This window comes from Sphaeramia orbicularis, chromosome 16 (assembly GCF_902148855.1).
Source record: "Sphaeramia orbicularis chromosome 16, fSphaOr1.1, whole genome shotgun sequence".
NCBI lineage: Eukaryota > Metazoa > Chordata > Actinopteri > Kurtiformes > Apogonidae > Sphaeramia > Sphaeramia orbicularis.
In genome coordinates, this window is record NC_043972.1 from 50,541,233 (window position 1) to 50,567,782 (window position 26,550).

General features: G+C 36.2%; 2 protein-coding genes across 5 annotated transcripts in view; both read right to left on the reverse strand.

The window, feature by feature from the left end:
- Window positions 1–690: 690 nt before the first annotated feature.
- Window positions 691–18,329, reverse strand: LOC115435102 (neurexophilin-1). The gene is made up of 2 exons (XM_030157300.1): window positions 17,747–18,329; window positions 691–2,620 (listed from the first exon to the last, which is right to left on the reverse strand). The coding sequence occupies exons 1-2, from the start codon at window positions 17,828–17,830 to the stop codon at window positions 1,841–1,843; spliced, it is 864 nt and encodes a 287-aa protein (XP_030013160.1). The 5' UTR covers window positions 17,831–18,329; the 3' UTR covers window positions 691–1,840.
- A 4,365-nt stretch (window positions 18,330–22,694) lies between these two features.
- The window catches only part of thsd7ab (thrombospondin, type I, domain containing 7Ab), a 277,249-nt gene continuing 273,393 nt past the window's right edge, over window positions 22,695–26,550 (reverse strand). For 3 of the 4 annotated variants that reach the window (XM_030157284.1, XM_030157282.1, XM_030157283.1), the window contains one exon: window positions 25,154–25,244. In XM_030157284.1, coding sequence (XP_030013144.1) covers window positions 25,154–25,244 — 91 coding nt within the window. Of the gene's footprint in view, window positions 25,245–26,550 lie in introns of all 4 variants that reach the window. The other variant, XM_030157281.1, reaches the window with a different exon arrangement.

Below are 26,550 nucleotides of genomic sequence, written 5' to 3' on the forward strand. Positions count from 1 at the left end.
TCTGTCCCTTGTCCAGATGAATCTGTAGTTGGCATTTGCCTGTAGATCTGAAGATCCTGATCCCACAAATTTTGAAGTTCCTCAGTTGCTGACAGGTGTATGAACAGAAGTGAAACCCTAGATAGTAACCAACATCATTGGTTGTAATGGGTGGAACACTTGTCTTCTGACCATTCTACATCTCCTAATTTGTAAGGATCAATGTTATTATCTTCAATTCTGTGATATATCAGTCCCTTGCTTCCTTTTATAGCTTCTCTCTATATGGGCATTTGTCTTTGTCATCCTAGAAGTATGTATAATGTGTTAAGTATTCACCTGACTACAAATGACAGATGGCAACTGACAGTGACTGCTAACCGTTGCTAGGTACCCAACTCTTCAATAGATTGCAATCTAGTAATGCTCTACAGTTCCCAGTGATCAGAGTAACCCTATTGTACTGCGAAAAAGGAAGTTGAAAGTAAACTTATATTAAGACAGTCTGTCTAACTTTGTTTCAGTGAGATATTCCAGCTAATATTAGGTGAGATTTAAGCAGTAACAAGAAAAACAACAGTCTGTATAGTGGTTCCATTTGCACAAAATCTCAATTTAACCACGTGAAGTCTGTCATTTTTTTGTTTTGTTTTATTTTAACTGTTGTTGCTTGCATAAATTTAGCTCCTTTATGGCCTTTCAGTGGCTACATTTACATTCTTGTTTGACAGTTAAAGAATATTTGGCCTCTTTCTACTAGGTTGACTTCAATCTGATATGTCGGAGCTATTATTCCAGAAAATTTGCAACTATTTTCATTGGAATTTATTTTTTACGGATATTACTGAAAATGTCACAGATCAACATGCCAGGTGCGAAAGCTTGTTGAAGTGTAGCTGCAGTTGCCAAGGGGGATTGGACTTTGAGAAGTACAGTTATCTTTGTCGTCTTGAAGCAGAAAAAGATCCTCTGTATCTCTCATTTTGTATGTTTTCTTCCAGCTTTATTTATAATGTTTATTGTGACATTAATTTGTTTGATCCGATGTAATCCTCAACTGATGAACGCCATCTGTGGCCTTAAAACTGTTAACATATAACACAGATTTAAAATAGAAGTCTTTTTTCTTCTCCTGCAACAATTGATATAGATTACTTCTGACAGCTGCAATAACATGAAAATATAAATGGACGTTATTCAGTAGTTTATCACATATGGTTCATGCAATGGACATGGACGAAAAATTCCAACAACAATATCAGAGAGGTATATTCACTCGAACAATCACACTGCAGAAAACAACATCATTCAAATACGTCTGCTTAATCCATTATGCCCTCTAATGCGTACTGACAGATTTTTCTTATTTGCATTGACATTTACGTGTTTGCCATGATTACCAGAGTCAGATTGGAACAGACAGAAAGCGTGATTGAGATGGAAATACACTATCAACATAAACAACTAAATTAGCAGGAGGAAACATTAATAAAATTGTTTTCTGGTCTTTTTGTGGAATCCACAATATTTACATAAATACAATCAGCATATTTTGATGGTTGGCTTGGGAATTTGCTTTCAGTGTAAGCAGCTATGCATATAATATTAGTGTTGCAAACCTATAAATGCTTCCCTAAATGCTCTCATAATGACCTCAGGGTAAGGTCTGTTCATTGGAGCAATATGAGTCTCGCAACAAGGATATGTTAGTTGTAATGATGCCTGTTAAAGCATCTCAAGTTTCAAGTGTCCCCTCTCCATTTTTCTTCTAATAATCTGACATTGCTTCAGGACTCAAAGGCCTGTCTCCGCTTCTTTTTTTCCCCCCTTTTTTCTTTTTTGTCCTCCTCTGGTCAGGTGATCACCCAGTGGGCAGGTACGGGGTATCGCTGTGGTAGTTGTAGTCCGGACACACCTTCTGCACCAGCTTGTAGTCGGTGCTGTAGAAGGTGATGAAGATGCAGATAACTTTGAAGGGTTTGGAGCACAGCCAGGACACATGGCTCTGGGTCTGCTCCTGGGGGCAGCTTTGGGATGGGTCATGGGCGCACAGCGAGTTCCTGGTGCCCTTCTCTACCTTCTCATACTCCACCCTGCAGTTGAATAGCTTGGTGTCTTTGGTCTCCAGAGCTGTCTGCTGCTGCTGGTTGTGGTGGTGGTACTGCTGGTGGACCTGGAACTCCACAGCTTTGGTTGGAGGGACTAGCCCCACGGACACGTTGCCTTGTCCGGTCGAGTTGTGACGAAAGTAGACACTGAATGTTCCATTGCCATGATCCACAATCTTCCCTGTTATGAGCAGGTTCAGCTTCACTGTCTTGATGTTGGAGTGAAAGTCACCCCAACCAAACATCTTCTTGAACTTGCCTGTCTTCACAATAGGCCTCCTCTTTGTCCTGGATCGGGGGTCGCGGGGATTTGAGCTGTTGTAAAGCCAGTTCCACTGCTCCTGTTTGGAGTAGGAGTCAGCATCATCGTAGTTGAGGTCAAGAGAAGTGAAATTCTCCTTGTAGAGGCTCTGGGAGAGCAGACGGCTGATGGAGAAGGCCTTGCTGCTCTCAGTCCAGTAAGTCTTTACTTTGGATTTTGGGCTCTCTCTCAAGTCTGAACTTCCTGGAGCAGGTAAGTCAGCACTGATAACCTGGAAAGTCAAAGAAGATGAACATTAATTACGGTTTTCCAAGGCACTCTGTAGAGCACATACCCCTGACTGAGAACTAAAATTCTCTGCCTGTCACTGCATATTCTCTAATGGTGAAGTCCCTGATCTTGGCACAGGAACCTCCGCCAAGGAAGGTGGAGGTTAGGTTTTCATTGGGGGTTGTCTGTCTGCCTTTCTGTCTGGTAGCAAGATAAGTCAAAAAGTTATGGATGGATTTTGATGAAATTTTCAGGAAATGTTGATACTGGCACAAGGAACAAATGATAAAAAAAATTTTGGTGGTAATTGGGGGGAGGTGTCATTTTTCATGATGCATTCAATTAAACAAATTAACACAGGATAATTTACAGGAGTCTGTCTTGTAACAATGGAACATGGAAGTTGCACTTTATTATACGTGGTTTAAAAGACACCAAGACTACTTTTTAGATGCACATATGAAAAGGTTTCTCTGTTGGTTATTCCCATTACATTTGAAAGGTGATCGTGGCAATTTGTATCCAACTCACTAACAACTTAAGATGGAACTAACATACAACTTAAAAAAAAATAAAGACAGGTATTTGTACTGTTTGTGTTAAAGCTTAAAATTTCAAAGGAGTAAGTGATGGTTCTAATGGGAAAAGTGAGCATATAGACATTTTCTGCCTTTTTATCCTTGTCTCTTCTGAGCTACACTCAATGTTGATTGTGTTGCTCCTGGCGTCGTGCATGTCACAATAAGTGTCCATGTGAAACACAACAGTAGAACCAATGTTTAGTGGCAGCGAAATTAAGGAAACTAAGTTTTGATTCAGGAAAATTGTAATCGAATAGTTTTTTTTAATTGTTTCAGCTCTACTTGTAAGAATGAATTTTCTGAAAAGATATTGGTGGCCAAAGGTCACACTCATTGTGACCACATATCTGTCATTTTTATTACCCTGCCCACCAAAGGGGAGGCAAGGGGTATTGTTTTTGGTTCGGTTTGTTTGTTTCTTTGGTTGTTAACACTCTTAGCAGCAAAACTATTGCTTCAATTCATACCAACTTGGGTTTATAGATTGCCAGTGACCCAGAATAGATCTGATTACATGGAACAGTAGGTCAAAGTTAACATTTTTAATGAAATTTTAAATTCAGTTTTTTCCCCATTTACTTATACATGGGGATATTTCAAATGTCTGTAGCTGGAAAACTATTGGTTGAATTCATACCAAACTGGGTTTATAGATCACCAATGACCCAGAATACATGTGGTTACATTTTGGGAAAAGTAGGAGGTCAAATTCAAATTACAAACAATTTTTTTAAAAATTAATTTTAAAAATTTTGTTTCTTCTCCCACTTACTTATAATAGGCAAAATTTCAAATGTCTATAAATACATCAATTTTGTTTCAATTTACTTCAAACTTGGCACATATTTAGTGGCAACTGATATGCTGACATCACCACATGCATAGACATGAATACATCTGGATCCATGCCAAAATAAGCTACAATATGTGCGAGGGGGAGGGTTTGTTGTGCCTGGCACCACTTGTTGTAAATGAAATGCCTTTCATCAAATTCACATGGACTCACTGATGGAAGTCAATTTAGCAGCTAAAGGTCAAGTTTCTGTGACCTCACAAAACACATTTTTTACCATAACTCAAGAAATCATACTCAAAAAGCTTTCACACAGCATCCATTGTCCACTTGATTCGTCAAATAATCTGTCATTAATTGTAGTCTGCTAGTAATCGAGGGATCTGGAAGATTGAATTTGCAGTTCTTGTTTGTCTACCTGTTTATTCCTGATGTTTCTGAAACCACCACGCTTCACACATTTTGGTGAGTTAGAGGTTTTGTTTTGGTTTTCGTGTGTGTTTCTTCAATATCGCCGTAGTTCATTGGAGATTCCCATTACTTTAGTTTTTGTATAGCTTTAAATTTTGTATTGTTTTTAAATAGAATATTAAAAGACTGCCAGAAATATCCCTGGACAATTTTTGAGTTCTTTTAAAAGAAGAATTATGCAAAGATTAAGAACAGTCATTCTGTCATCTCTATCAAACGTAACCATTTATATTTTTCCAAAAGTGCTCAGTTTTATTGAATGTGTCTTGCAACTGCACTTGTATTGGGCTTCAAATTCATTACTACATCACAGTTTCATGTTGAATAGAAGTGCATATGTTAAATGGTAAATTGTCTAAATTGTCTTTTTCAATTAACCACCAACCCACAGCTGAGATATGGCTGTCTTGAAGTCTGAGGGCCTTAAAACATCTACAGTTTTGACATGTCTTAAATTGATTGGATGTGGTTGTTCAGATGAAGCATTTTGAAAATTACACGTGAAGCCCATTGCACCTTGAGCAAGAAAATGCTCATATTAAGAACTTTGAATATAAAGGAATTAGGAAAACAGCTGTAGAGCCACTATAAAAACCACAAGCTTACACTAGCCATTATATAATTGCTATAACTGCTCTGTATTCACATGTGGAGCAGCACCAGAATCACCTTGCTCAGGTTATTATTGAATAAAATGTGAAAATGTAACTAATAAAGGGTGTGGAAAGAGATAAGTTACAACCTTCCAAAATATTTGGTATGTTCAATAGTTGCTGATACATTTTAAAGATCATCTTAAGTGAGAAGTACAGTAGCGATTGTACAAACAAATCAAGAGACAGATTGCTTCAAATAGAATTTCCCTTCATGGGTATTGAATACACTTGAACACATAGAGAATGGCTTAATCTATAAGTAAGCACATCGTTATTTGTAACCATCTGTGTTAATGCTGTAACCAGTGAAAAATCTTGTGTGGGGCGTCCTAATCAAGATTAAGGGTATTTCTGCCAAACATGGAGATGAATGAAGCGCTTCTTTGGTGCAGACGTGATGCAACAGCAGACTATTACCTGCTGAATGTGCCCTGAATGGATGATTGATGATTCATTCTGTCCCTCTCCTCTAACAATCACACAGATGAGAGAACAAAGATCCCCCCCCCCCCAACAGGCCAGTGACAGTGATGTCCAAAGCCTCAGCTGAGGAACGCGACAGCACATGTATCTGGTTGAAGTGTTTACATTTTGTACCTTCACCCCGCGATCAATACTTTGAAAATGAGGTCTTTTCTCATTCACAAAGTTCACATTGACATCTACAGTGACATTGTAGAACTGAAGTCCAGGTCAGTCTGTGTGAGCAAACTGTTGCGGCAGTTGTGATCTGAATCGTCATTTTATGCACTTGACTTTAGAGTAGAGGAGTTTGAAAAGATGGCCTCCAGTTGTTTTGAAGAGGACTGTGATGAACGAGCTGCTGTGAACACACTGGCAGTGGTGTTATGGAGTCTTTGGTGTCAAGTAGCTGATGTATCTGCCTCTACGCTAACACTTTACAATACCACATTAATTAACATTAGTTAAGTAATAGGCATTAGGTGACAATTAACTGTGTTTAGTAATCATTTACTAATGTGATCATGTTAACACACATATCAATTATACATTATTCACATTAAATATCATTACCAAGCTAACAAACATTTAGTTATCATCTACCTCACCTGAGACATGACAGATCTACCAATTAACATCATTATCATCTTTACCTTTTTGTTTTTTGCAGGTGGCATTTTCACATGGTCATCAAGACTTGTTATAAAATACAATTGAAGCTAATTAAAACAAACAAACAAAAAAACAGCATTTCATCAAATTTGCCACAAATACTCCCTTAGATCAGTGGTAAAAGGTCAAGGTCACTGTGACTTCATGTCTCTCATTTCTATAAGCACAATTTGTCAGGAATAACTGGGAAAGGACATTAAAAGTTAGGCTAATTAATATGTAATATTGAATTAATTGTGCTCATGTCAATCACATCTTAATGAAGTTTAATGTGTAAATTAAGGCTGTTGTTACATGAGTAAAATGAGGCAGTGATTATTAGACACATTCGTTTATCATAAATTGTTAGTTCATGCTTATTATTACATTAAAGCTGCAGCACTTGATAGTTTTTGGTGTGTTTGGGCAAGAATTCCATAATCCTCTTTCAGCAGGTTTTAATTCAAGTGACCCCAAAATAAAATAATTTGAGCCATTTCTCTTAGCTGTAAAAATGTGACATTTATTAGGAGTTTGTGGTTGTTTTCAGACATGGGGGCTGACTAACATGTGTAACAGCCTCCACACAGAAGTTTAGAAATCACAATTATGATACGCATATCGTTAAGTGTAATGTCTTATTTTTGGAAAGGGATTGCCTCTGTATTTAAAATACAAAATAAAACAAGGTTTAAAGCCTAAATTTTAAGACTTCTGCCATTCAGCTGCGTCACATATCTTTGCAGTTGTCTTTATAAAGAACAAGATGAAAGTTCAGGAGCTCCTTTACAGAATGTTTGATTTCTATTTCTATCAGTCCAGAGTTTGAGCCATCAGGTAGTTTCTGTGTATGAATGAGGTATATGAACTACAGTATATGAATGAACAGCTTCTTTTCTCCCATTGCTCAACACAAAAGTCTGTCATTTTGGTTTGCTGTTGATTTATTATAAAAAGATAAAGTCGGATGTGTGCAGGAGAGAGGCTTCCTGCTCTGTATTTATTGGCACTATTATAGTCTAACATAAAGCTCCTTAGGATATAAAAGCTCAATGAAATACTCAATATCTTATAGACTGTCTTGCTTACAATGAATTATGGTGACATTATAGGTCAGCCTTCATACTTGGATTTAAAGATAGTGCATGTTTCATTTGGTAATGCTCATAATAAAAATTGTAATGGCACAAAAGGAAGCATATTTTTTAAAAAATTATTCAGCAGCAGAACTGAACAGAGCACTGCTGATCCTAATTTAAAAGCAAGTTGCTACAAAAGTAGAGAACAATTTCAGATGGTTAACTTCAGATTTTTTCAATTTGTTAAGTATGATTTGGTAAAATGTACACACATAATTATCATATTTCGTCTCTATACAGTTTGGACACTTAATGACATAAATATCATAAAACACATTTATTTTCATAATTTCTATGTAACATTAAGAGTTTAGTCTCTAATGATCAAATGATACATCATTTACATGGAGGAGTAATTATGAAACTAATTGTTTCTGCCTGCTTTTGTTCTAAATATTTTTATTAAACTAGAGATCACTTTTCTGAAAGATATGTTTTTTGGAAAAGAAGGCAAGCTTTAAACTGAATCATAGTGAATATAGGTCATTTTTTTCATTCTTGGATTCAAGGATAGTTTATTAGACAATTTGACTTTTTTTGTGTTTGTGATGAAACTAATAATGGCACAAATTAAAGCATACGTATATTGCTAAGGAAATTAAGCAAACACTACCTGTAGCCTTATTTTTGTAGAGGTTGCATCTCTTATGATTTGGTTAGATAATTACTGGAAAATAAATAACACAAAAACAGTTATTCTGTGCAGTGTTGACCTAAGTCAGGGGTCAGCAACCCTGGTCCTAGAGAGCCACTATCCTGCATGTTTTAGATGTTTCCCTCTTCCAGCACTCCTGACAGTCGTTATCAGGCTTCCGCAGAGCTTGATGATAGGCTTATCACTTGAATCAGGTGTGTTGGAAGAGGGATACATTTAAAACATGCAGGATAGTGGCTCTCTAGGACCAGGGTTGCTGACCCCTGACTTAAGTAAAGACTTTGAATGATTGGCCTCTTATTCCTAATTCAATGTACCTATCACGGCCTGATCTGTGCTATAAACCCCATTTATTCCACATGTGTGAAAATGCACAAATGCACCAGCAGTTTACAGAAATTTCAGAGGATTTGAATATAATATTATCATCTTTGGTTTTACTGCTTGTATAAAGAAAATGGGGAATGACTATTGACTGAGCCAACAGCAGCTAATATTAGCTAGTTACAGAGATGATCTAACTAAAACTGGGAGATTGCAGTCTTTGAGTCCTATGGGCTCAAATCCCTCAATAACTTCTCATTTTATGAAAACTGTTGGTTTCAAATTAATCAGTCACCCATGCTGAAGATCTTTCACATTTTATCTATAGACTACAAAATGATGATATGATATTATGATACTTGATAAAATCTGAAATTAGCAAATGATTGTTTTCAGGCAGACTGTAGAGTTGCCTTTTGTAACGCCTCAAACTGTTATGTCATGAACACACATGACCAAAACCATCAAACTCATTAAGGTAATGAAGAATTTCTGTGTTCACAGATGAGAAATCTGCTCTGCTCAATCACAAGATTGCCAGAAACATTAGGAAGACATTAGTAAAGATCAGAGAACTGATGCCATTGGCTCATTGTGATACATGTGACTGATCAGATGCTAATTAGCTATTAAATTTTTATCAATGGTGAAAGTGATTGCATTTTTTTCCCTTTGTAGCTCACTAGCAAAGATGATCTAACAGTAGTTTTCTAGTACAATAAGAGCCTGAGATTAAATTGCACAAAGTTCAATGTAATTAAAGAATCTGGGAATTTTTGTTTATTTACCTCAGAACAGAGCTGCAGCTATTGATTATTTTTGTAAGTGATAAATCTATAGATTATTTTCTTTCAATCAATTAAATGATTATTTGAATAGGATGAGAAAAATAGTAAAAATGTGAAACAGACATGCCTGAAAATGACAAACAACTTGTCCTTTATTCCAGAACCAGCTGAAACAACCACAAAAAGTTTTAAAGAAAACGATATATAGAAATAACAACAATAATAACAGTATAAATATGTACATAAAATATAAATATCTATAGATATAAACAACAGACAAGTCTATTGACATCTACAAACAATTTGTGCACTGCAGTCTTCAACACATATGTATCCAACTTACTAACAACTTAAACTGGAACGAACATATAACTGAAAAAAATAGACAAATATTTTTGTTTGTGTGAAAGCTTAAAAGTTTAAAGGAGTAAGTGATGGTTCCAATGAATAAAAGTGAACATATAGACATTTTTTTTTGCCTTTTTGTCCTCGTCTCTTCCTAGCTTTTTTAATCAAATCTCTTAAAAAAAAAAAAAAAAAAAATCGGTTTAAGTCAATTAATTGATTAATTATTGTAGGTCTACTTAAGAATATCTAGATAAACTTGTATTTCATTAGCACTATATATTTACAAAATAAGTAAAATATTTAGAAATATGTTCTATATATTTGCTGATAATTAGTTTGAATGTTGTAATTCCAAAGTAGGAAAACAAAAGACATTATCTTTAACTGTATTTACAGATGTATAGACCATCTATTGTCCATAATTTCTTCTCATTCAAGTCGATAATGATTAAATGAAGCTTCATTTATACAGTGCAGCAGACTTATTATAAAATTGGTTTTGGGGCACTACCGATTCCTGAAACCTAATCAGTGCTGATCTGGAAACTGCTGCATTCTGGTTTTAGAAACACTAGATATACTTTAAAAATCTAATTATTTTATGAGAGTAGGAGTCACTTTTTTTTAAAGCAGTGAAATCTTTTATTGAAGGGTAGGCAAGATCATCAAAGTATAAATTACATCGTGCATGTGAAGTGCATGGCTGGTCATGGACAGACCTAATTCCTTGTTGTGGTCCCTTGCTGTGTTGTCAGTGTCATTCTGTATGGTCCCCAAACTGTGACATGCAATTAGCTTTCATCTAAAGCACCTGACAGTCTCTGGATTAGAACACTCGGAGGCACATTCACAGAGAGACCCCACTTCACGGATTAGAGCCCAACCTGTAATCCAGCCCAGGGAGATTAGGCAGATCAGAGACAGTCCTGACTAAAGCAACGTTTATATCCAGAACAACCCCAGCTGACTGCACCGACACTCACGGGGGCCAAGATTTACCTCCTTACCAGCTTCAAACATGCAAGAGAGGCACAAAGACAGTGGGAGTGTTAGGATGTGAATGGAAGAGATACTGCAGAGAGAAAAGACAAAACTCTAACTGGATAAAGGACGGGGGGAGGGGGGAACAAACACAGCAGCATAAAGGTCAACAGTCACACTCGGACAGCTTTGGGTTTTACTTCGGCAATAATGGCTTTTATCAAATACTAGCTGATAGCTCTGAGATATCAAAAAGGGTGTTTTCTCCTTTTCAAAGCTACAAAAATATCATTATTTACTATTTAAGGATATTTCTTTGTGAATTAAATTACACATTTTGGATCAACTTGTTCTTCACAGCCAATTAAGATGACAAATGTTTCTGTGTTTTAGAAATCTAAATGCAGTTCATTTACAGTTTTAGGCATTTGATTGGTATGGGGAGATATGAGGAATTTGTCACAGTTTGGAGCAGTACTTATCTTTGGAAGAATTAGTCTGTTGGGCCATGGTAGTGTTGCAAATCAATAAGCAGGGCTTTCCTTAAATATCGGATTATCCTCTCACGCTACGATATGGAAATCAATTAACAGATGCTTGAAAATTGAGGAATGCATAACAATACACATTTTATATTTAGTGTAAAAGGTGATGGAATACACCGAAATGAATAAATGAATGAACATTTACATTTTTATGACACATCTTCCACCCTGTTTTAATTCCAATAAAAAGAATTTGGGTCAGTAATCTAACAGGGTGGACACTGTTAAGCCAAATTAGCCATAGAGTTATTGTTTTATAGAAAAACAGAACTTTTATGATAATGGCAGATAAATTTTAAAGAAATTGACTGTAGAAACATATTTGATTAAATGCCAGGATGACACTTGTTTTTCTTTTTTTTTTTTTTGTCACTTCCTGAAAATGGTCTCAAGGCGATTGTAGTCTTTTAGGCCATGGTTGGTACAAATCAGTCAACTGGACTTTCTGCTTTGTTGATGATGAATTATCCTCCAAATGTGGATAATGGAAATTGATTACCAAACTCTTAAATAATGAGTAATTGTGCAACAATATTGTAAGCTAATATTTACTGCAAGAGATGACACCTTTTCATAAAGCAAAAGCACTAAGAGATAATCATTCAACTGTATTTCATTGGTTCCTGTTATTCAGTAACATTTTGATTTCATGCCTATAGGAGAAATCATTTGTTTTCTAATGTTTTTATCATTCTGTCAATGTTATGGGTGTGAAATACAGTGTGAATAGGGAGACAGAGTGCAAGCTCAAAAAAAAAAAAAAAAAGATTATAATAATAATAATATTGAAAGGGCAGAAGAAAAACAACAATCTTGTTCCCCTCCTGTTGTTAGTAGTCTAATAAATTCTATGAGAGCTTCCACCTTGTTACATTCAATAACGGGACTGAACACTTGTTCCACCCTGTTACTGAATCCAATACAATAGAGCTTAGCCAGCTGTAGATCTTTGAGACACAAATTTAATAAGTAAATGTTCTACAGATAACAACTTTAAAATATCTGACAGTTACAAAACATTTTTTTTTGGCTGAGAATACATTCTCAATAGGATTGTGTAACAAGGTGGAACTTGAGGTGTGTGACAGGCAGGATACTGCTTTAAAAAAACAAAACAAAAACAAAGTATGGAGAGACTGAAAGCCTACTTTAGTTTGCAGAGCAGAGGTACTGTAGAAAAAACAACTGTCACTTCCTGAAAAAATTGTTTCAGTATTTACTTTACTTTCCAAAAGACACTACAGGTCTAGGAGGATGATAAGTTCAAGGACACTCAGTAAACACAGGACATGATCAAATAGAACTGTAGATTTTATGTGATTTAAATGTGATTAAAGCCATTTTAACCATTTTAGCCTAGTATGTAACTGATTAACATGCACTGAGGATATAACACTGAATGCATATATTAAATAAATAGTTGTGGAAAACACAAAATACTATTTTTAAATGTCTTGTATCTCTGTTTATTTGGTGATGAATATCTAAATATATTATTTATTTGTTAAAATGATGCAGCTCAGAAAATATAAGTAAATAAAGGTGACTGTTACATGAATAACCCAGTTCTTGTCTATGTTTTAACTGCCAATATTTTCATAACTGATCAGCTAATCAGCCTAGAAAATGTCAAATAATGTATAAACGTATCAATTTTATTTTAACTCTTAGGTTATATGACATCATTTCCATCATATCGATTTAATTTACCGTCATGTCAACTGATAAATAACCCGAACAGTAAACCAATCAAATATCACTAAATGAAGATTATAAATAGTTGCCAATTACTTTTATCCGTTTGGATTCAGTTTACTTACTTGCACATACAGCATAACAAGACAATATTATTGGAAAACAAATACTTCCCTTATTCCCTAAATATTTAAGCAGAATTAAATGTTAATATAACATTAAGGAAGGTTACACCTTACATGGAATCTAACGTTTAAAAGCTGAGGTTCAATACAGTGAAATATATGAGATACAACACATTTTTCACAGTTTAGACTCGTTTTCAAATGTTTTTGAGTAAATATTATGTAGGGGTGTCTTCACAGAGATGGTCCTCTATATTTAACTTAATACTGATTAAAGGAAGTCCAGCAATAATAAAGAGGAAACTCCTCAGAGTATTGTGTGGAAAAGCTAAAAAAAAAATGTCAGACTTAAATTTGAAGAAATTCTGGAAAGTACATATTTGTAAATGAAGACTCAGTCTGATGTGCAACTGAGATTAATCATATCTTTGAGCAAAACTCAACATTCTCAAAAATTATTTTGGAAAAATTATCTTGAGTTAAGCAGCAGCCTAACTGATAACACAATAGATAATGTAAGGATAAATTAAACTCTATAAAAAATTGGTGTGTAGAAATGAATTGCCAAACAAAACTAAAGTAAATCTAAATAATCTGTGGCAACTTTATCACAGTTTTTTATTCCTTGGCTCAGAGTTTACCTAACTTTGTGACCTAGTATGTGTTGTGCAGGAGTTCCCCATCCTGTAAACCCCATTTATTCGTGTGTTAATATTATTCCCAGGCTTCATGTAAAGGCCAGAATTCCTTGACAAGATAACACAAACAGCATCGCTATGCAGAAGTCCTTTAGGAAACGACTCAGATTGCCAGATGCAGCAGGTAGGCTGTTGGACAAACCTAAATGCTATCTGCTCATGGCGAGGCTGTGATAAGGCACAGGCGTCCGCTCTTTGAAACAGGAAGATAAACACCCCCGGCTTCCCTCGGGAGCTCGCAAGGAGATTCTATGGGCCGGACCCCCAAAACAGCCAACACATTTCACCTTTAATAAAACCACCGGAGAAGCCGGATGACTCGGCGGTTGGCTATACACAAAACCCTGCGAGGAAGAATGAATGTGTGTGTCAGTTTTCATTTACCTGAATGCTGCAGCGCTTGTGACGGCTGTGTGTGGGGAGGATTTGTGAGTGCGACAGTTCTAGTTTAAAAGAGTTGGAAAGCACAGGGAGCAGCCTGATAGCAGATTGGGCCTGCCACTTTACTATCTTGATTGGTTGTTTTGTTCAGAGTTCAGCTATAATCCATGGTTTTGTGCATATTGGCCGCTCCACTCAGATTTTGCAAACTGCTGCTGCCCCACAACTGCATTTAGAAGACATATAAACATGCAAATCTTGATATTTATGGAAATGCATGTAATATCTACTGAAGATAGGAGTAAATTTCAGAGATAAAATTATCATTTATTGGGTGTGTTTAGTATGCAATGCCTGTCCTGAAATTTAACCCTCTATTTGCACATTTTCCATTTCTTTTAGAAAGATCTGTTTTGAGTTTTTAAAAGTGCAGTAAAAAAAATAAATTACATTTTCTTTGTAAATATTAACACTTAAATGTCTGAATACCTTTAAAAAGTAGCACCATGTCTTGTACTCTATGTAGAGAAAAATCATGAAAAAAGTGAAAATCATGATCCTCTTCTGCTCCTCTACAGTCACAGCATTGTGCACTAGCAGGTATTAGCTTTGAAATGCTAATGTCAGGAAATGGCCAGTTCTCAGCACAGCACAGACTCAACACAAACTCCATGTAAGCGTTTGAGTTTTTATCACCATCAAACACATTTTGAATGTAATGAAGCAAATATGTTGGGTTTTTAGTTCAGAAAATGCAGTCAAAACTGTGTTAGCTAACCCTGGACCAAATGGCTCCTTTGAGAACAGATTACTTTATTGAAAACTGTCACTACTGGAAAAAAAAAAATCTCAACCCAGTCAGCATAGAACATGAGAGAGAAAAGTATGACTGGTGTCATAAATACACTAAATGGTTACTTTATATACATTAAATATATATGCAACATTAGCCTATTTTTATATGAAGTTTGTGTTGGTGTCTGGATTGCACTTGGAGCCTGTTGTTTGTTAACGTTAACTCCATTTCTAAGCCGGCTGTAGCTAGTATGAGTACATCACCTCTACGTGTTTTTGAAAATTCAAATACTGTTGTCATTACAGAAATCACTGTGCAAGCTGTTTTTAGTAGTAGTAGACAAATGAGACAAGATGGGGAAGGTTTCCATTTCTTAAACATGTTAGGATTTGTTCACACATTGGAAATGACACAAAGAAATGTATTGTATAGACAGTACCTCATATGCTACATATTGCACTTAACTTTAGATTACTTCATTTTTATAGTAACAGTACACATTCTAACGAGTCATGAGTCTCTCCAGCAACAATTTTGTAATTTTGAAAAGGAAATTAACATAATGTCAACAAACAAACTGTAGACATGGAGAAGCACAATGGTTTAATTCTGAACATGAAGATAACTCCAATCAGCCGAAATGAACTCATACCAGGTTTGGCTATGTGAAGAAGAAAGTAAGTCCATCAGCCATTTAAAACCTTTTTTTTTTTTTTTATTGAATTTACAGAAGATTTACTGTATTGTACCCTATATGGTGACTGCTATAAAATTACATTTACTGTTATTTTTTTTTTCAATAGATAATAGAAAGACCTTAGTAAACATCTAAGATTAGTTTACTTAAATGGGTTGGTTGTACCATTTCAGTAGACCGGCCCATAGGATGCAGCAGATGTTTCAAATGGAGTTTAGCAGATTTTTTTTTTTTGTTTTTTTTTTTACATTTTGGGCATTAAAACGATGCTCTTATCCAGAGAGGCTTAAAGAGAGGGGAGCTCTTAAGGGTTAGAGTTAGCCTCAAGGACATGTGGCTCTTGCGGTATCAAACCTGTGACATTTGAGATATGAGACAGACACTGGGACCTGCAGCTGTACCCCCAGCTATAGCTTATTTTAATCTAATTTATGACTTTCCATGGCTATGTGTGAATCATAGCTCTAGAGTTCATGGTTTTATATGAAGAGACAGAGAATCTGACAGTCTAGAAATGTCACCTCTATATTCAGACACTCTTCTTGAGACGGACAGGTAGTTTAAGAGTCCTTAGTGTGCCAATATTGCCTTTTGGTGTATTTTCTGAGCAGGCAGTTGGAATATGATAGTTGTCATAGTCGTTTCTAGTGAATTTAACTCGTCTCGCCTTGTGAGATCCCCCTGTGGTCAAGTTGATAGATCAACTAAGGGCATTTGACGCCCACTAAGAGTTAGGTCTATACTCTTCCAGTGATATCAAAGTGTTACCTGAGGGGGGTCAGAGATGATGACAAATCACAAACTGTGTCAAGACATCACAGGCGAACTGTGGATGGAGCTGAGTCCTATCGCTGCAGAGCTGCTTTGAGAGGCCAGGGCACAATTATTACCATGACTTCTGAGGAGGATAAATACTGTACGTGGACAGACTGCAGGATATCAGAGCTGGGCCAGTTTGAAGACGAAAGAGGAGGAAGAAGAAGAAGAAGATGTGTGTGTGTGTGTGGGGGGGGGGGGACGTAGCCACCAGTTTTCCAACTTACCCAGAGGAAAAATGCATAATCATATTATTTCACACACGACTTGGTTCAAAGGCGGCCAAAATAAGTTTGTGAGGTTCCCATGGGTCTGTCAATCTGTTGAAGGAGCTGCAGGCAAAAGCTTAGGATGCACCAAGTACGAAACAATTATGATCATCCTATTAAAGCATAGCGAAGCAATTTGGCAGCCTTGACTGGAAAAAAACACACTGCCATCAAGTAATGCTACGAGATCAGCTCCAACTACCAAGATGCTATTGTACGTATAACTCAGATGCCTCATGATATACGTTTATAGTGACAGTCGGTCAGGAATCTGTCTTAGTTAACGTTATTGCTTTTGAAATCAAAGGATCCTTGTGTTCTCCCAAACCAGTTGGAAAAAAAAAAAACAGGGTGGGGGTAAGATGATTAGTGCGCTTAGTCAGCTGTGAAATTGAGTTTATGGTTTTCAAGACGGTGAATTCAATTCGATAATGGGTATTAAGTTGTAGAGAATAATTAATAGTAATTGACTTCTTTCCATCACTATGCAAATTAAACACAGATAACACCATGGGAGCTTTTTAAGGCCAGTCAAGTTTAGTGAGGATTAAGTTTATAAAATCTTTGTTGGCAAAGAGGAGTGGTTCCTGTTCACCTTTGATTGCTTTGTTGACAGATTTATCGGTGGGGTTGAGGGGTTACTGTCTCCACGAGGATTAAAGGAATTGGGTTGTCACAAACTGTCAAGGCGGCTGAGTTAGGAGCATTCTGCTGCTGTTTGTCATAATGGGCTCAGGCTGTTCTGTCAAACACGGATCGTACTGAGGTGTTATGTATTTAAAAAAAAAAAAAAAAAAAAAAAAGAGAAAGGGGGTGGAAAAATGAAAAAAGGCAGGATAGGGATTGAATGGATAGTGCTGAGGGGAGAAATATCCAGTGGGACTGTGTGTGTGTTCGCATGTATATATGGATTTGTCAAGATGCAGATTTGGATTTGGGAAGCTTGTGTTAGAGCTGACATTGGCTAATTCATGTTGAAGTTGATGAATGAGATGATGCGTTTATTTTCAGAAACACCACAGCAGACGAATTTAGAAAAATAAACATGATTTAAAACTCTGAAAATCAAGCAAAGATGTAGGAAAAAAGGAAAAAAAAGCTTTTACATTTGCAAATTTTGTCACCTTAACACCACTGAAAACTCACTCATCACAAATGTCTGCTACGTAAATTTCAAGGGACATTTACTGCATGCACCAGAATCTTTCCAGATATGAAATGACATGAAGAAGGTCAAATCAAAGCGGACAACTCACCAAAGAGATGAATGAGAGCAGCAGCAGAGCAGCAACCCACTCACATGTGGTCTTCATGCCTCTTCGTGGACCGTCTCTCCTCATGTCACAACCCGTCCTTGATCCTCAAAAAAAGAAAAAAAAAGGAAAAAACAAACTGTCCTCCTGACTTGTGAGTGTTATCAGCTGCCGAAGTTGACTGGAATAAAGAGCGTGTAAAGAAGAAGAGGAAGAAGTGGTGGCTTTGATGCTGCTGAGGCTTGAGAGCAGAGCTGGATCATTCAGACGGGGAGAAGGTGGGGGTCAGGGGTCTGCAGGTGGAGGCGCTTCACTGGGGTCTGCTGGTGCTCATCTCTGATGCAGGGCTTTTTATGGTGGTTTTTGGTGGAGATTCTGCACGAGGTGAGAACGGAGCTGTTTGTACATCTGGGTGTCAGTGAGAGAGAGAGAGTGAGCGAAAGAGAGAGAGTGAGCAAAGCAGGATGGAGTCCACAGCAGAGACTTAAGGAACTTTTCTTTTCTCATCGTCAGTACTGACATCTAGTGGCTGCTGCCTGCACTCACTCTGAATGTTCAATACTGCAAACACAAGTAGTCTGAGGTGGAACATGCTGCTTTTAACTGACTGTTTTTTTGTGTTTTTTTGGAGCATTTAGATCTGATTCCATTTCTAACTAGTTCATTTTAAGGCTCTGCATGATGCGCTGAAAACACTCTGTTGGGATTGTTGCAAAATGGAAATTTTACCACCAACATTTTAAAATGACTTATTTTGAAATGTTTTTTCCCCAACTAAATCCTTCAAACTTTAACTTGGCTAAAACCAACCCACCAAGGGACCCAATCCGGCGCATAGGATGAATTTATGAAATGCAAAAATTACACTGATATTAACAATCAATGATGTCAAAATCCTTTTAGTTAAGGACTCACAAAACACCATCATAATAACCCAGAAATAATGACAACACAAAATTTTTCTCTATTTTACTATAAAAACAAAGTGTAAGGAAAATTGCATACGTTGAACAAATATGTACAACCTGAAATGTCTTGAAGTGCACTTTTAACAATACTCTGCCTGTTACTAAATGTTTTGTGTATTTGTAGATCCATTGTGATCTGTAAGTTGAAATGTAACATTTATAAATGAAGTGAGGCATAATATTGAAATTGCACTTATTTTTCTAAAGAAATATCAGGTTGTTCATGGTTACTTACATTTTACTTTGAGATTACAGAGTACTTTGTAAATGTAAACATTTTTATTATGTAATTTAACTTTTTCACTCTAAATCATAGAGAAAGGTTTGGAGTTGACATTATTTATAGGTTATGTTATTATTTTACTGGTCTGACCCACTTGAGATCACACAGGGCTGAATGTGGAACCGAAACTAAAATGAGATTGATACCCCTGCTTTAACTAGTATAAAAACATAAATATAAAGGAGTGCATTTTTCCCCATCTCTAAATGTGGATCTTTTTAAATTGCAGCTTTTCAAAATTATAGATTTGCAAGAGTTTATATTGTAATTATGATTTGATTTGTGCAGCCTTAGTTCATTGTAAATCAAAACTACATTCTTTACCAATTCTATTTCAGATAGATACTGTGGTAAAATGTCATGATTATTATAGAAATAAACAGCTTTGGAAAAAATAAGAACACGTGGCTTTTCAGTAGAAATGAATTATAGGTGGGCTTAGAAAACACACCAAAGTTATAGGATGACTTAAAGCTGAGCATGACTTTCATCACTAATTTTTCTTCAAAATTTTCTTCTTTAATCTTAAAGCGGTACATAGATCATATTATGCAAAGCACTCTCTAATACAGTCAAAAATTACTCCATTGCCTCTACTATACAAAATCTCGTCTATCTAAAAGGTATAATAACATATCTCCAGAATGTGACAGATGTCCTCAATCCCCGGGTAATCTTATTCACACATTCTGGTTATGTCCACAGCTGGTTGACTTTTGGACCAAAGTTTTTGCCATCATCTCTAATGTAATTGGCAGGAAAATTAATCCAAACCCCTTGAGTGCCCTGTTTGGGATTTTTGTCGGGACACCTTCCCTCTCCACTTCCCAAAGTAATTCTCTTGCATTTATGACCATTCTTGCGAGAAGGGTAATTGTCCTGAAATGGAAATCACCACAGCCCCCTTCCTTCATACACTGGCTCAGAGATGTCCTGTATTTCCTCAAACTGGCAAAAATTAGAATGACACTTTATGCCTCTGCTGATAAATTCTCACAAATCTGGAATCCTCTGTTTCAACTAATCTGAAAAACTAATTTCCCCTTTGTTCCAGATTGGCCTTTATGTTAATTTTTCCGCCTGGTCCTCTTCTTTGTTTTTCTGTTCAGTAATGTACCTTGTGTAACACACAACGCATCAATATTCTAAATGTGAACCTTTCAAGCCCCCCCCCCCCCCTTTTTTTTTTGTTTTTTTGTTTGTTTATTTTTGTTTTTGTTTATGGAGAAGGTTGGTGTAGTTGTTCTTGGGTTTGTTTGTTTTTTTTGTATACATGTAAAAAAAAAAAAAAAAAAAAGAAATTGTGCAACACTTTATTCTCAATTGATTTGTCACATATGATACAGTGTTTGTATTGCCCAATTTCTACAAAACTCCAAATAAACAAAGGTTGGAAAAATATATATATTTTTACAAATTTGTTAAACCTGAGTGATAGCCTCCTTACCACTAATCCATGTAAACAAACAGACTGCTTATGATGGAGTACACTTCGAAGTTGTTGATTCAGGTACGCGGAAAGACTTATGGATTAATGATAAGGAGGCTATCACTTGGGTTTTACAAATTTGAAGGAAAATTTGTGATGAAAGTCATACATAGCTTTGAGCACATTGCTGTGGGAAGAATATTTTTTTGATTTTCAGATAAAAAACTTTACCTGACTACAGAAAATATGGTGGTGACATTTCTTAAAAAAGTTCTGTACTGATTTTCAGAATTTCTGACACATTTGGGTTCAGAGCGTGGCCTGTGTAGTGATTCTGCACCCATGGGACTGATAATATGACAGGTTTAAATACTTTTATTTTGAAACATTTTGGATAGATTTCTGTTGCATGTTATGAATGCCTGGCCTTTCGTTAAAACGAACACACTAAACTTTAAAGGTGCGAGAGACTTTCGTGACCATTTCTCATCAAATCTGTAAAACCTCAGTCATAGCCTAAGTATCACAAATCTGTAAGTCTTTCTGTGATTACTCACCAGAATCTCTTGCATTACGGTGAACAATTTCGAAGTGCCATCCACCATAAACAAAACCACTTGTTTAGAAACCGAGCCAGAAGGTAACTCGGGCATCTTCGGAATTTTGTCGCGATGTGTATTGTGGGAAAGGGAGGTTTGCGCAGCCATCTGACAGCCGCAGCACAACCATATGGTATTATATGGATGAAACACGACGCGAAAACGGCTGAAACGCGGAAACGGCTGGAGGAATATGCATAGAGGGAAGAGAGCTCCTGCCGTTTCCACGTCGTGTCTGTTCCAGCTGCCGCTGTAAGGTGGCTGTGCAAGCCTTTGCAGATGCCCGAGATGCCTGAGTGACCTCCTGGCTCGGTTTGTAAACAAACGGTTTTGTTTATGGTGGATGGCACTTCAAAATTGTTCACCATAATGCAAGAGATTCAGGTGAGTAATCACAGAAAGACTTACAGATTCATGATACTGAGGATATGACTGAGGTTTTACAGATTTGATGAAAAATTAGTCATGAAAGTCTCTCGCACCTTCAAGATGTGTTCATTTACAAGACAGAGTCTCAGTTTAAGTGTTTTTCTCTAAATATGTCATTTTGTCAACTTGATGCACACTGACAGACTCCACTACCAAACACACTGTTCTACATCAGCAACATTTGCATGGTGATGTCTTGAGAGATGCTTGCATACATTGACTGCTATAAATTGAGAAATGTGAGCATCTAACAACAGCTAGTAGGATTGTTTATCCATAATACATTGCTAATTACAATATTTTTGTAAGTTTTTGGGGTTTTTTAGATTATGTGGGCCTTTCAGTAGGGAAGTAGAAATGTGAAAGCACTTGGGTTTAATCTTGTATTTTAAAATGGTGTACTATCTGTATGAAAGGTTCAGCTGCCTCTCATGTTCATTGCATAATACTCAGGCCATTGAATGATCTAAATGTCTTTGATATAGAATTTGACCTTAATCTTGTGCTGGATTGAAACTTGACCATATTCTGGTGAGGTCGTATTTGATGAGAGCATATTTTAGTTTTTAAGTTATGATTTGGTTTGGTTACAAAGACATGTAGTGATTATTGTGATTAATATTGTGATTTGTGACTTTGATTTGAGTCTATTTACTTAACATATTATACTATAACTGAAGTGCCACTGGAAACTGACCCTTTGATTTGATTTTTACAGCCTGGGACTGCCCCCATTCAAATTACACAGTCTGGCCAAAAAGGTCCCACCAAAGATTAAATCAAATAAGTGAGATTCTTCCATTTGGTAATTACTGCAGTGATTAATATGTTTCAGTTGCATCAAGATCTTTAACCTTAAATGAAGCAGAGAGTAAACAACCATGACTGAAAACATGCCTAGTGGTCTTGGAAAAGATGTAACTGTTTCAGAGAGGTCACATTTTTGGCCTCTATCAAGCTAAGAAAAACTGAAAGGAGATACTGAAACTACTGAAGTTGGTTTAAGCCTTCCAATGCATTATTAAAACTTAAAGGATATGGAGAAAGGGTATGATCTGGGGTTGGACAGCTGCTCCACTCTGTGATTCTGTCTAATTCGTTCTGAAAAGCCAACTTGTAGGGATGAACATTGGTCTTTGTGTCAGTTATTTCATACGTTTCGAAATTATTATTTTTTTTTAATTACAATATTCTTTTAGGGAAAATTGAATGAAACTGAGTAAATAGCTTGAGACTAGATTTCTTTAGGTTTACAACCGTGTCCTTATTTATTTTCAGTTACTTTGTCCCATACATATAAACAACCTGTACAAAATGGCTGAGCCTCCATCTTTTTCTGGGTCTTTTTTTCTTTAGCTTCGTGTTTACAACATACAACTTGCATCATGAGTAACAACAATCAGCAATATCATACACCCACTTTGCGATATTCAAACTAAACATTTTCTGTGCAATACAAAATAAATGTACACATACTTATTTTTTTCCTCAGAAAAATAAAAAAATTGCTGTTATTTACAAATTCAACAAAAAAGTAAACATTCTCCACACCAGTTTGTTTTCACGTTGAATTGAGCAAAAGCATTTTTCTTCTTATTATTAATTTTGTACAGACTGTTTTACTACATTTTACCTCATGTGTTATGACTGAGAATTGATAGAGCAGCTATGATACATGAATAGTTAAAAATCCTCTGATTGATAGTTCAGTAATGCTCACTAAGTGATGTTAAAAACAATTACTCCCTTTTATGCCTAAATGAGTTGGATGCTGGGCCCCATTCAAGTATTCAGAATGCTATTACAGGACTGATGGAACTCGTCAGTAAGGCAGAAATAACATTTGCATGATGCTTTAAAGTTACTGGTAACACTTTACAGTAAAAGTAGAACATTAGTCAATAAGCATTAATGATTAATTAACAGCTAATTATGTACTAATGGTGTCCATATTAAAAAAAAAAAAAACTATAAACACCTTATTTAATAAATTAGAAAGATATAATTAGATATACTAATAAACATTAAGTCTATTAAAAGTAATAAGCATTGAGTAACTGTATCAAAGGTCTGTTAACATTTATCAAAGGTTAACATATAACTTTCATTACCACAATTTTAATGAGATATTTACTAATATTCATAACATCATAATTTAATATGGAAACCCTGAATAAATGTTAATTATTTGTTAATGTTTCTTTATTATACTTCTCATTATATAAGTGTTAATGCTGATTACTTTATCTACTAATTCAGTTCAGTTTTATTTGTAGAGCCCAATATCACAACAAGGTCACCTCACAGGCCTTTACAGAATTTGTTGAATTTCTAATGTTGATTGTATCTTCAGAAACTGTTGAACAATGTACTTAACATGAACACCATTAATAAATATTACTAAACACACTGAGTTAACTGTTAATTAAATAATGTGACTTTATGTACCTTTGTTATAGAGTGTTACCATATTGATCTCTGTTTTTTAATCACTGCAAAATTTGAGCTTTTGCACAAAATACTAAAAAAAGGAAGATTAATGAAGTGTGACTTTGATCTCTCATGGTTAAAAATAACTTGAAAGCAGTAAAAGAAGACTCCCGCTGATATCAGAGTTCAATCTTCAATCGCATCTGGGCAGAAAAAAAAGTGAGAACACCAGACGAAATCTACAAACCACAAAAGGTACTTTTACTACAACCAAAAACTCGGTTTGTGAGAAATTAAATCTATACATTTACACTTAGTTGAGATTCACACAGGTTTTTTGTGACACATCTAGACATGTTTTCCCACTGCCTCTGTGGCCTCCCATTCTGACCTTCACTGTTGGTCTGCTTTATGCTTGTGTCCGTGGAAGAGGCAGTATTTTATGGCAATAGAAGGTTAAGAAGTCACATGTGCATATCATGCTGCACTAATATAGTGCAATGTAGTGCCTGAAACAAACAGAGGGGCGAAGGCAGGCAATAAGTTCCATGAGTTGCAGGCTGCTGCTCCATCAGCATCGCAAAGATCTGTTTATCCCACAGCACAGGCCTGTGTGCCTCTGAATCAAGCAAAAAAAAAAAAAAACAAAAAAAGAAAACGAAATGCCTCCCTTTTGTTCAAGACTGTAAAAGAGATTTGAGTCAAAACCCAGTTGAGGATTGAGAAAAAGGAATCCAAACCTTTTTATGGAGATTTTCCTCTCCCTCCTCCTCTTCCCTGCGGTGACTTTTGGCAACATACGAACCGTCAGAGCATCCTAAGCCTCTAGCTACTCAGCATTTTTAGGGACAAGCAGAAAAAAAAGCGCGGGGGAAGAGTTGGAGAGTGCTGCCATGTTCAGAGACAGGGGAGAGCTGCTTCTGTCTGTCTGTCTGTTGCACCCAGCAATCCTCTGTCTGAAAAACGCCTTTACACAACCATGGACTGGCAAAAAAAAGGCATTTCATTGATCACGATGGCGGTCACGAAAGCTCTTTGCAAAAGAAAATCCAAACAAAAACAAAACAAAAAAAACAAAAGAGGAGTAACTGGAGTGTTAGTTGAAATGGATAAACCCCACCAGTGTCTCTGTTTTCAGTTAAGAGGATTTTCTATAATTTCTCCGCTCAGTGACGTCTCCATTCATGCCGCAAACATCCATGTCAGTGGAATGGTGAAATGAAGGAGGTCTGTATGACAGGTCAAGTGCTCAGTGAAGCATCTCCCAGAGGACTACATGTCCGTGTCCCCGTCATAGGCAAGAGTCAGAGGTTTTAGTCGGTTGTTTTGTTGCCTCTGTCTCTGAGGTCTCTTTGGCTTTTTGCTGTGTGAAGAGATTAAAAGAAAAGCAGAGTCACTCAAACAATAATGTGCTGAGAAATGTTTTAACTGGAAAGGACAGCACTAGCCAGGCTGTGGTGATGATAGGCTGAAGATGGCATGGTCCACACAATGGGAGACAGGGTGACACAGCAAAACTAACTACAACATAAAGGTAGTGCTAGAATAGTAGTAGATTAGCTTTAGTGTTTCACACATGTATGTAATTAGCAGCCCATTTAGATGGACTACTGGCACAATAATACTTCAATTTTCCTTCTCTTTTTTCATGATTTAAGTCTGTGATGTGAATGTGATCATGCAGTCAAAGCAGAGGTAACGTTATTAACGTTTGCCTGAGTACGTAACTTTTAGATACTGCACCATAAGTTAATGGTTCATATTACTCCTCAAAGACCCAAACATCCACTGTCGACTAAAAGCATCTACTGATCAAAAATGTTTAAGACCTGTTGAATCATTAATCCTATCAATACATGTAAATAAGTGAGGTAAAATGCAGTTTGTCTTCTTTTCATGGCCATCAGATATGACCCATTTGGATGTTGTGATTGTGGAAACACTTATCTTCTACAACACTGATTCACCAGTAAAACTCAAGGCGTTTGACAGTTGACAGTGGATGAAGACACTTGCTTTTTGTTCAATTAATGAGATATTTTGCTGAAAATGTCAATTTTTCTGTTTTGATATAACCTTTAAATTTACTCTGAGCTTTTATGAACATCTACATAAGAGTAAATTAAAAAATAGGAAAATACAAGATTTAAACTGAAAAATGCAGAATACAGAGGATACTAGAGTTTAGCTGTATGTCAAGTTGTTATCTGTAAATTGTTATAGTGTGTTAGGTTTGAAATAAACATCTGAACAACCATTATAATAATAATTGCTAAATCACTTGGGAAAGGTTAAATGTAGAGAAAAATTCACTTGGAAAAGTAACACAGAAATATCTTTGGGTCTTTTACGGGTTAAGCCAACAACAGCTACTTCATCTTCAGCTATATTACATCTTATGTTTGTCATCATACACATCCCATGTTCAAGTCAAAATTTTACAGAAGTACAATTTTTTAAAAAACACACTGAAAAATGTTTTATTTTATTTAGCCAATAACACCCTGCATTCTTAGACACGCTGTTATAGGAGAAAAGGCCTCATTAAAGAACATGACACAGAGACAGATCTTCAGGAAAACAAACGGCAGGAAACGAACTGTTCCTGTCTTCTTAAAAATAGGACATACAGGTCTAGTACGACACCTGACTGCTTTAAAAGGTTTTAG

Bases quoted from the DNA above. Each gene is read 5' to 3' on its own strand.
- LOC115435102 (XM_030157300.1), bottom strand. From the start codon at position 17,830: ATGAGGAGAGACGGTCCACGAAGAGGCATGAAGACCACATGTGAGTGG. The intron at 2,621-17,746 runs GTGAGTTGTCCG...TTGACTTTCCAG, and splicing joins TGCTCTCATTCATCTCTTTG to GTTATCAGTGCTGACTTACC.